Source organism: Limulus polyphemus, unplaced genomic scaffold (assembly GCF_000517525.1).
Source record: "Limulus polyphemus unplaced genomic scaffold, Limulus_polyphemus-2.1.2 Scaffold897, whole genome shotgun sequence".
NCBI lineage: Eukaryota > Metazoa > Arthropoda > Merostomata > Xiphosura > Limulidae > Limulus > Limulus polyphemus.
This window is the reverse complement of record NW_013666507.1, coordinates 195,345-207,500: the sequence shown is the minus strand read 5'-3', so window position 1 is coordinate 207,500 and position 12,156 is coordinate 195,345. Positions and strand designations below refer to the sequence as shown.

At 33.7% G+C, this 12,156-nt stretch overlaps 1 protein-coding gene across 13 annotated transcripts in view; it reads left to right on the top strand.

The window, feature by feature from the left end:
• Positions 1-12,156, top strand: part of LOC106461099 (acetyl-CoA acetyltransferase, mitochondrial-like) — a 152,632-nt gene that overhangs the window by 5,140 nt on the left and 135,336 nt on the right. Inside the window, exon 2 of one of the 13 annotated variants that reach the window (XM_022387979.1) lies at positions 4,622-4,713. The exons of 8 other annotated variants lie outside the window; for them this stretch is intronic. In XM_022387979.1, coding sequence (XP_022243687.1) covers positions 4,684-4,713 — 30 coding nt within the window. In that variant the 5' untranslated portion in view covers positions 4,622-4,683. Of the gene's footprint in view, positions 1-2,791; positions 2,921-3,893; positions 4,714-6,752; positions 6,914-12,156 lie in introns of those variants that run through there. 4 more of the 13 variants (XM_022387975.1, XM_013920890.2, XM_022387972.1 and 1 more) reach the window with 4 other exon arrangements.

The following is a 12,156-nucleotide window of genomic DNA, read 5'->3' as shown; positions in this document are numbered from 1 at the left end:
CTTAAATTTACGTTTTTTTTTTCGTTTTTTGTTACTTGGTTGTCGAGTGGTGTTATTGTTTTAGTTCTAGTTACAGACTGTTCTATTTATTTTAGTCTAATATATATATATATATATATGTGTGTGTGTGTGTGTGTGTGTGTGTTGTTTCATTTTTTTAACCTTTATTAAGTGGTCATAAATTTTGTATTAAATAGCTTCCTCAAATGCCTCCACATGACACATATAGTAAAAATATTTCTGTTCACATCCATATTTAAGTTATTGTGGTGTTGTATTGAATGATTCTGAGAAGACCCATAAAACCATGTAATTACAGTAAATTTTCCTCTTTGTATTTAAGATACTCATCTTCAAATATATTTATTATGTTACTACCATGATTCTTTACTTCCTGAATGGAATAATCAAGGTTCTTTTTTAAAATATTCTGAATTTATAATACTGTGTTAGATTTTCAAAATTTTATATGCAAATATACTAGACTATTTTGTTTTAAAATTATGACCAAGAAGATTATGTTTTTTTTTCTTACTTCCCCATTTACTTTTCAATTTTTGCTCTTTTCCCCTTTCCCCAAGGCCCAAAATTCTTCCACAGTTTTCAAAATCTCACAGCTATTCCTGTACTTATTGGTAAGAATACTTACCCTCAAGAGTAAATGTAAACAATTTAAGAACAACCACACTGTTTCTAAGGTGTCTGGTTTTTAAGATAATGGCATTCAGAAGATAATCTTACCCGTTGGGAAAACTATCAGTGTTCGTGTTGATGCAATTTCTACGCATAATTGGAAAAATTTTAACATTGGGGGGGCAGAAAAAATAATTTATACTACACCATAGTGATGCAAACTAAAATTACTAGCATGCTGTTCTTTTAATCGTATTCCCCACTAAATAGTTTTCAATAAAGTTATATTTTGTCTGTAAGTACAGCATACTTAACTGCATGACAGTTGTCTTCCTTTTATTTTTCAAGAAATCTTCAATTCTCCCTGATACTCATTTTAATGTGCTGACCTCCACTATTACCAGTGGTACCACATTCCATAAGTCAGTCACTCTTTTAGGAAAATAAAACTTTTAACAAGAGCTTAGCCTGTATTTTCCAAATCTTAAGCTTGTGTCCTTTCATCCTGTTATTTTTAGAATATATTACAAGGAAATCGGAGGTCTTTATCCTATAGATTATAGTTTTTCTTTAGTGTTAAGCTATAAATTTACTTTTGCTACATTGTGTTACATATCTAACACCACATCTCTAACTTTATTGGACTTGTGTCCTGGTGGAAATTGTGACAGGCCCTGGCACATGTGAAATCTTCAACTCCAATCATGATACAAGTGCTTGTGAAACAGTATTCTTTACTAACTGAATCATGCCAATCTTTCAACCATTGTATAAATTATACACTTAAGATATATTATTCATTTTTAATGAATAATAACAAAATCAATAAATTAATTATGCTTTAAAATTTGCAAGTATCAGTCATTTTATTAAGGTAAAAAAAAGACATTTTCTTCAGTATTGTGCCTTACATCACATAGAATAATGAAAGACCAAGAAAAAAATTTTTAGTAACTCAATTGATCCTATAAACTTAGTCTTGTACCTTTCAGAACCATATGTTTAAGCAATCGATTGAGCAAGTTTTATAATGAACATGTCCACAGAACTAACTTAAAATTGTTAGTAACATCTTATTGAACTTTTTAAATTTTGAATCAAAACATTTTTTATTGAAAAAAGTTAGAAAACTTTTACAATACTGATTACGATCCACAAGATTTACTCAAGTGGATCAGGTCTGCTTTAGGAAGTTAAAGTAATTATAATAAATATTTTATAAATATATTAATAATTATACAGAAATATATAAAGAATATAGTATTTTAATTCCTATATAATATTTACTCTGTAATAACATTATAGCAGTGTTATTGTTTTATTTTGAATGTTATTATATTGTTTCAGTGCTTGATAAAAATAATTTTCTAAATATTTCCTTTTTTAGTTTAGGAATTTGTAAATTCTCAGGCTCTTCAACTTTTGTTTCATATATTGATTTTATTTTCAAATAAATTTGCCATTACTAATTCCATGTATGTGCCAAATTTATTTAATGTTTTATAAGTATGTAATTTATATAGTAAATTTATATTAAAATGCTTTGACAGATGGTTGATTTTTTCTCCTATTATTTTTAAATGAATTATATGTTGCTTCTAAATATTGTTGTTCCTATTTGATGATTTTGCTTTTCCAAGTCAAGATGCAGAATTTAAACTTTTTTTTTTAACAGCATGCTTGTTCAGTTTATTTGTGGAATTGTATTAGTACCTTGTTTAAAGTAACAGTTTCTGAAAGTATTTATCATTAAAAACACTACCCAATTAATCATTGGGCTTATCAATCAATTACTTTCAACTTATCAATTATTTTCACATGAGACTTGAAGTTAGAATAATACAAAATAATAATAATTGGAAACATTAATTTTATTTAATTGATTATTTGAGTGAATCAAAACTGATTAATTGCTGTTTATAAGTGATTAACTTAGGTTAGTTTTTTATCATATCATTAATTGAATAATGTCATGAAAATACCGATTATGACAGTTTTAGATTATTCCAGTAATCCCTTTAATTAATTGTATTTATTAATATTTACAAAATACAATTAATCAAAGGGAATGCAATTGGCTGGCAGCACCTACCACTAACTCTGTCTACTTAAGTGTCAAATAAAGACTATTTAATCACTGTCATTCAATTTGCATTAGGACCAGCTACACAAAGCATCTGCAGTTGTATGACAGCTCCTTCAAGTGCAACAACCTGGGTGATTGGCAGGGTTATGATGACTTTGATCTGTTTGAAAAATAACTGGCCATCAGACCACAACTGTCAAGGTGATATGCTTGTGAATTGTAGAGCAACAACAACCCATGTGTATAACTAATGGACTTGGATAAACTGGAGTTAATGCCAGAATTAGAAATGAGTAATGTGGAAGAGTTTGTTTAAGTTTTGCTTTTTTAGAACTTGCCACTGTGTTAAGTTTAGTACTTACACTGCATCAGTTAAAAATCCTCCAAGAACTAGCTGAAGGAGTGATAGCACAGGTTAAAAAAGCATTGATTGAGGATCTTGAAAACTTAAGTTTTCTGTTGTCATTCTGATGAAATCATGTATTCTGGATGCCAAACTTAAAGATATGCCATTCTTGAATGAATATGAGAATGTAAAGTGTGTAATATGATAAAGGATGAAGTTATTCGACTGTTGACACCAAATACTCAGTTGTTCATAGGAAATGAGCTAAATCAGTCCATTGGGGAAGGGATACTCTTATGTAGTTTCATTGCCCACTAAGTTTAAGAACAACCAACAAAGGAAAAGACCACTGCTAGTTTAAAGATGCTGAGTCTATTTACAAAAATAAGAATATGTTCACAATACAGCAGTCTTTTGAAAGGACTACTGAAGAGCAAGTAAATGAGTTTATGGCCAATCACCTTCTACATCTACAAGGCAACCCATTGAGATTCTAGGCAGCTAATGCCCATTTGTACCCAAAACTTAGTAGTAAATATTTGGCAATTCAAAGACACTTACAGAAAGGTTGGTTAGTAGTGCAGGTTATATTTTGAATGCTAGCTGAGCTTCATTTGGTCCATTGAATGTTAACATGTTAACTTTAATTAGCTGCAATATTTAATATTGTTCACTGTTGACTTTTGGTGAGAACTAGTCATTACAAATTTTAGTAGACTGATATTTAATTGTTATTTTCTTAAGTGAGGACAATATATTTAAGTTATGTTTTTACTTTTTTATAATTTATGTTATGTTTCTTAGTTTCTATAAGCTATAAGTGTTGTTTTTCTATGTGTTATTTTGTTTATGTATTATTTTTGTAACAGCAGATATGACAATTGATGCCTCAACATTGTCGTGAACATGTTTATAAACATGTAAAACAGTACTGAATTGTCTGGAATAACAAGTCTGAAAAAAGTGTACAGCATACATAGTAGTGTTGCAAAAGGTTACTGATAAGTGAATAAATATTTTATTGTTTCTAAATTTTAAACAATGCAGTTGCCTTGTCTGTATGAAACATTTTCTTACACAAAGTTTAGGGTTAAAAAAGTGACTTAATTCTAAATCATTGTGCCTGAAGACAGTTTCTTCATACTTTTGTTATTTTTTGCAAATTGATAAAATTTTTGTGATCTAAATAAGATCCATTTTATATGATAATTGTAGATATATTTCAATAATTTTAACCAGAAAATATTTTAAATTAATATTTTGTCATTTTCTAACATTTATTTAGTGTAATTCATGAAGAATAAAATTCATATTTTCAATTCCACACAGCTGCAGGTAGTTTTGACTGTAAATTGTACAGGCCTTGGACCTTCTTTGAAATCTTTTGTATTGAAGTTATGGTACCACATCAAGTGGTTTGATAATTTACTAATGAAAAACAGCTATAAAGAAAGCTTTTATATGATTGGATAATGTGGACAGAGCAAGAATTAGACTATCACATAATAATAGAATAAATATATAGGTTTAATTTTTTTATAGTTTTACCATTTCAGTTGCTTTCATTTGTGAACTGTGAAAGTATTTGTGTGTTTGAAAGCTAGAGAAATTTTCTTCAATGAGAAGAGGTCAGATAATTTGGGATAAGGTAAGCTTACACATTCTAGATGGGTTGAATGGGTAAAAAAGAAAACTTTATTACTAGTTTAACATATTAACAAATATACACTGTTTGGAGAAGGTTTTGTTATTATCAGATACAAGTAGTTTACCTAGACACTGGAAGATATATATACAATATGAAACAAAGTCACATGACTGGAGATTTAATAAAGGTATCTTGTTGATGTCTGGTTTTTTGTTTAAAATTGTGTTTTTGTTTTTCAATAGATATACTATAGTTTTACTGAGTTGTAATGTTTGTAAAAATTAGTTTTTTTGATGGTGGTTACCAAATAAGTTTTAAGTTTACATTTTGGCAACATGACAAGTATTGTAGGTGAGTGTAAGATATTATGATTATTGAAATCTTTATTGAGTATTATTTTTATATGCAAGTTATTCAAATAATGTATAGTCGTGATTTGTTTTAAATCGTAACATTATTAACCTCATTGGTGAATGATGATAGTGAAAGTTATATGTCACCATCATTTTATTGATAGCAGATTAAATGTTTAGCTGGCATTAGTGATTCATTGGCCAAGTATTATGTTCATATGAAAAAAATTCCACAAAAAATACTATCTGAATAAGTTGTAAAGATAACAGACAAGCAATTTTCTTTATGTGCTTGTACAGACGTGTTGGTAAGGGGTGTGCATGTACTAATCAATTTACGAGCCTACTGATTAATCAATTAGAAAATTTTAAAAAACACTCAACTCTAGTATTTTAATTGAAAGTCTGTTTAGGGAATTGTGTATGAGAAACCAGGAATTCAGCATATAGCCTATAGGCTTTATTGTAAGTGAATGTGATGTAGGAAGTGGCAAGAACAATTCATATTTGCTAAAAGAACAGATATAAAACTAAAAAACAAACAAACAATTCTTGATTTGATAGAATGCAAGAAAAACGTTCTGTACTTTGACAACGGTATGCTACAATGCAATATAGTAATGTTTATTTCAAAAAAAATTCTACTTACCTATTCTAATTTATCCTGGCATAGTTACCTCAAACAAATAATTGTTTTTGGCATAATGTGTAGTTAAGTATATAATAAGGATATATGTGAGAAATTGATATTTTGCACGTAATTTTATTGTGTACAAAATAATGATTAACAGTTTATACCCATGATAATCTTATTTTCTTCTATTTCTAACAAGTGAAATAGCATGTGCTGTGTCTGTTCTTTTGTACAGTGAAGATGTACCTAATGTGTCCTCATGCTTGATTACTTCTGGTGTGTTCTCATGAAATTGTTAACCCTAACCCAAGAGTCAAGCATATATAATTTGTGTTAAATAGTAATCTCACTAGTTGCTGTTATATTTATTTTTCTGATTTATAATCAATATTAGAAAGTAATGTTTATTTTCATCAAGATAAGTTCAGTTGTGTAAAAAGAGTATATACATTTTAATGTACAACAGTTTAGGATTGAAAAATAAACTAATCGTAAATTATTGTACCTGAAAACAGGGTTTCCTCTGGCTTTTAATATTTTTCCCCGCTGCTTTTGACAGATTTTGTTTTTTTAGCTATAAATTTTTGTCAGTTTTATATGTTAATTCCAGCATTGTTCATACAATTAATCTCAAAAGTATTTCAGAATTAGTATTTTGTTAATTAATATTTATTTAATATCTTAACAAGACGATACCTCACCTCCTCACACGGAATAGCTTGATCCCTTGTGCATCTGCCTATGATATTTGCATGCCACTAGACTTTATCTAACTCCCACCTAAAAAAAAAAAAAGCATGTGTTTAATGTGAACTGCACTAGCACATGATGACATCATTGTGTGACATAGCCCTCCACCATTAGGAGAATGACATAACCTCATTGCTCAGTAGCTCCCCCTTAGCACTTGCACTCAAAATAACTTCATTCTTTTCTTTGGCATTGTTTTGAATGAAGGTGTTTTTAATATTATTAATCAATTCTATGAGACTTGCATTTAACTAGTTTTGTTTATTTTATCTTGTGATGGAAATGATGTAACTCACACGGGACCTCGGACTCATGGAGGCAATTATTTAATGAGTTGTGGGTTGTCTCAAGCACTCTGGACCTCTTCCTCATGCCCATTTGGCTGACATTTTTTCTCCTCAGTTTGAACATTACCAGGATGACAATTCTGACAGGCTGTTTTCTCCATTAGGGTTTGCTCAAGGTACGGATTTACCTGTGAATGAAAATCCTCACTCTATTAATCTCTTTTTTTTTTTTGTACGGGATTTTTCTGGTATGTTTTTTCTGTTTCCTCTTTGTAATTTGATTTCTCCCATTTTTTAGTACACAAAAACCATTCTCAAGATTACTTTGTGTTCCCTCTGCCTGATATTAAGGTCCTTGCAGACTTGTTCCTTAAGAAACTGTGCACCTGTATTCACATGCCTAACCCTACACACCTTCTTGACTCTTTTGTTCTAGCTCACAGCCATTTGAATTCCTTGATTCCTAATCATTGGAATCTCTATTTCAATTTGTAGTGCCTAGTTTTCATGTCTTCATCTCTTTCTTACTACCCTTCTACATTACCTATCATCCCTTCACTATATTTCTGAGGCACCTCACTGTGCTCTGGAAGGGTCTTCTGGTGAGGTTTGTTCCCTTCTTTTTACTACTTTAGCCATACTACTTCTGCTGTATCCTTCCTTTCATGGTTTCTCTGCTATTAGGACTTCTTGGGCCAGGATGCTCTTCTAACTAAGGTTTGCCTGCCTTTTTCTGGATGGTTTTTGTTTGGCTCCTTTTCTTTGCCTGGAGGTCTTTGGGGGTGTTTATGACTCATTGGAGAGCTGGGCCAAGGCAGTGTGGCATTGGTTCTCATTGTCTATTTTGGTTTCTTGCCTTTTTCAATCTCACTTTTCAACTTCTAGGCCTGCTCAATCCATATCTTCCTTTCCCATTCCAGTTTCCCATCCTCAGTCATTGCTCATATTTTTTGTGACTATCCTGTCAGGTCTGGCCCAGTGAGAGCCTTCATTTTTGCCAACAGATGGGTTCTTTAGGTTCTCACCCATGATCTATTTCTCCACTTCTCATCTTCCTTTCCTTTCTTTCTCCCTCCAATCCTGTCTATCTTCAACATCTTGAGGCTGTGGTCTCAGATCTCTTGGCTATCGAGATAATATTTATCTCTACTCTCGGATATTATTCTCAGAATTGAGTCTTTCAGTTCCATCCTCTTCATTTTGGCATTACATCTGCTTCTTATGTCTTTGGGTGAGTGATTGGGGTACTTGACTGTTATGTTCATGGATTTGGGCTAAGGTTCTATTATTACTTGGACAATTGGCTTCTCTTCACTCCATTTCAGGAGGACTCCTTCTCTCATACCTAAATTCTTCTGCAAGAGGCTGCCTTGCTTGGCTGGCTAGTCAAGCATTAAAAGTCTTTTTCTCATGCCTACCCAACATTTGGTACTTCTGGATGTGTTCCTGAACTCTCACTTCAGTAGTGCTTATCCTTCACTACTTAGCCTATGAGCAAAGAAAAGTCTTGTCACTAAGATTTCCATTTTTCATTTACATCCTGTGCATGAGGTTTTTTGCTTTTGGTGACTGTTTTCCCAAACTACTCATTCCTTTAGGCCCCCCCCCCCCACCACACACACCTCCTTTAGTCAACATTGTGGGACCATTGAAACCTTTCTTACGACCTATTGTCCATGACTGTGAGCCTTCCCTTTCTTCTCCTTGCAGCCCCTGATCAGATTGGGCTGAGATGTGTCTCTGAATGTCAACATGACTTTGGACATGTGGGCTCTGGAGGAGAGTTCACTCTACATCAACATTCTTGAACTTCACACAATCTATCAGGCATGTACCCATTTTCTCTGTCTTCTTGTGGAGCATTTGGTCATGATCCACTCTGACAATTCTGTGCATTAGACATGCTGTTTTGGGTTCATTCCCATTGGGTATATCTCATAGCTTATGTGCTGGGGATCCTGATCTTACTGGCAGACTATATCTCTCTTGGCTGGACTAGATTCTACTCACAGAGAGGTCTACTCCATCAAGTTATTCATTAGATTTGCTCTCAGTTGGGCATGCTTCTCATCGGCACCTTCAACATTCCTCTCAACACCAAACTTCCACTCTTCTGGCCCAATTTATCATTCTTCAACTCTGGCAGTGGATGCTTTAAGCCAGGACAAATCTCAACTTTTTCTGTATGCCTATCCTCTTCTTCTTCTTTGTCTTCTCATGTGTGCCCTCACTTTGATATGTAACACTCCTTATAGAGTTCTATTAGTAATGCCTCTGTGGCCTGCACGACCCTGGATTTCTCCGCTTCCTTAATTGGCATCCAGGCTCCTCTTTTTTGTGCCTCATTCCCTTTCTCTATTGTTCAAATTTCACATGTCTCTCTTGCATCCAGGAGTGTCATCCCTTCATCTTCATGTGTGGGAATTGTCAGATCCACCACCCACACAGCCGGACTCTGATAATGCAGTCTACTTATTATTCAATTCCTATCATCTTCAACTTTGTCTGCCTATCAATAGCAAGTATTTTGACATTGGTCTATATACCACTCTTTCCCTGAACCGTCCTACCTTGGCCCCACCTTTTGGCCTTTTTGATATATTTTTTGGCCATGGATTATAGATTTCCATCATTGCTGGGTATTGGGTGACTTTATCACCTATATTTCTTCTTTCCTTTTACCATTAGGTATTCCCCTGTCCTCTCCACTTTGTTCTGCTTCTTCCCTCTTCAACCCACCCCCACCCCATTCTCCTACTCCCATGGCTGACTGGGACTTTAGTGCAGTATCATATGTCTCAAACATGCTCCATTCGAGCCATTAATTTCATGTATTTGATATTTTATTCCAACCATTTTTGAAAACATACTTCCTTCTCCTTTTCACCAGTGGTTACCATTGTCATCTGTCTCTGCTTTGGGACCCCTCTTCACCTAGGGACCAGGGACATCTTGCCCTCTATTGTTACTTGGATGGATCTGTCAACTCCTCTAGTTGGTGTATTTTTCCTTGGATATTGATTCTAGCCAGCTTTTTCATTTTTTTTATCTGATTCATCATCTATCTCATTCTGTTTCATTTTATTTTTGCTGATTTCTGAATAAGGTACTTCAGGCTGGCATGTGGACAAAGCTGCATATGTTTGTCTCATTATCATCACCATCTGGCTTTTGTCTCCTACAGAATTTGGACTCCCTCCAGTCACCATTCTTCAGTCTATGCGCCATCTTTGGGTAGGGTAAGTAAATTGTCTTTTTCATTAGTAGTTCTTTGTCATTGTTTGCAAGACTGTGATATTGATATTATATCCAGTGACTTCAACATCTTTGGAAGTGCAGCTAACAAACAAATGCTCCACACTAAAGAGAGCCTGTGGATACATAAGGTGTATCCTGAGTAAATGTTCAACACCCTCTTAGTGGATCTTGCCAGGTGGCTGGTGTTGCCTTTCGGTGTATGCTTATTTCCCAAAATCTGCATCAAGCCAGGGGTAACAGAAAATGCTCAACTGTCCTGGTTCTACCAGTGCCAACTGTTGAGTTGGGGTATTCTGCAAGTCCACTAGAGGTGTATCCTCTTGGTATTAGAATTAAACATTTGCTCAATTCAAACCATACCTTCCATGGACTATCATGGAAAAAGCTGGAACCAGAGAAGTAATTGCCTACTTCTTTGACTCATACTTGTTGGCTTTTAAAAATAGGGTTTCTTGGTGTTGCACTGTCTCCAGAAGCATGGGAGACCTTTGTCACTTAATTCCTAGCCACTTGAGTGGTGCACCTTGGAGAGTTCTTCACTGATTGTGTACAACACAATATGGTGGGAAGTAGAGCATTGGTGGCATCCTCTGTGTGGTGCAGGTCACCTCTCAAAAAGCTCGAGTGACATTCTCCTTCAGCAGAATGGGTTTTTCACTCCTGTCTTTGTCTGTTGAGTTGTGGTCAGACACAACACTGTATGATTTGATCTTACACTAACAACACCACAGTTCTTGGATCACTGACCTCTTGTGTGTGGGTGCATGGTTGGTCATGCAAAAATCCTGCCCATCCCTGCAATATTTGGGGATAAAGTACATCCTGTTCAGGACAAGATGCAGTTTTCCATGGGTATGCCCCTATAGAAGCCCTGCCATCAGGTATCATACTCAATGGGCTTTCTCTTTTGGCACTTTCTGAAAGGAACTTATCATGGTTTAATGTTTGCACCATCCCCTCCAACATTTCAATGTGTATTCTAGCTATTCTGTGGTGAGGTATCATTTTGGAAGTTAACATTTTTCTTACTTGGGAATCTATTTCTTATAAATACTTACCTTCCACTTATCCTCCCCACTTCTGGTGCATTTTCTTCTTGCCTCATCTAAGAAGTTATTTTGAGTGTGAGTACTTGGAGAGCTACTACACAAGGAGGTTGTGTTGCTCTCTTATTGATTGAGAGCTATTATAATATCATTATGCACTAGCACAATTCATATTAAACAGGTGAGAGTTAGCTCATGGCTAGTGGCATCCAATTCTCATAGGCAGAAGCATGAGGAATCAAGCTATTTTTTGTGTGATGGTATCTGTTTGAAATACATTTTCAGACAAAGAAAATGTCAATGTTCAAATTTTTATTTCGTTACAGGTCCAAGGTGTTTTGTCTGTAAACAATACACCTGTTGATTTTTTCTGACATTCCTAAGGAATAGCTTCTAAGAAATATCTTTGAGAATATATTATTCACTTCTTGATTTCAAGCATTTTTCTTGTCTTTTTCTGCTTAGTTTTTGTATAGGCCTTGGTTTTGCTTCCCTTTTATGATGTTACATCATGTGATTTGATCATTTACTAATGAAATACAGCTTTTGAAACATTGACTAATAATATTCAGTTGGAAGTTTTGAAGGCCTTGAAAGTAAAGATAGAGCTGATAATTTTGTATAGTTTGTTTAAACAATGTTCTTATTTGTGAAAGTGTTTGTGTTAAATTATATATCTCTTTAAAAGCTACAGATAAGGTTTTGCTGTCATTGGGTGTGATTATTTTTCTAGTCACAGGAATATGTATATCCCTTTCCAGATGATTCATGTGTGAAAGGCCATATCATCATGTTTGTTGACTCGCATTCAAAATTTTATTGAACTGCTATTTCATGAATTTATGTAAATACGTTTGGTATCAAACTGTAGATTATAATTCAAATTTTAGTATTAAACCTTACTCAATTTCTTAATTTAAAAGTAAATATAAAAAAACACAGCTAAACATCGATTTTTGTGTGTCACGTGGTATTTTGAATGCAGCACTGGTTCAAATTAGATGTTTATGAAGTCAAAATACTAAGTCTATAGTTTCGACAAATTAGAAATTCAAATTACTGGTATTGACAAGCTAGAATACAAAATAAGAGCCTCTTATCTTTCAGTTTGCTAA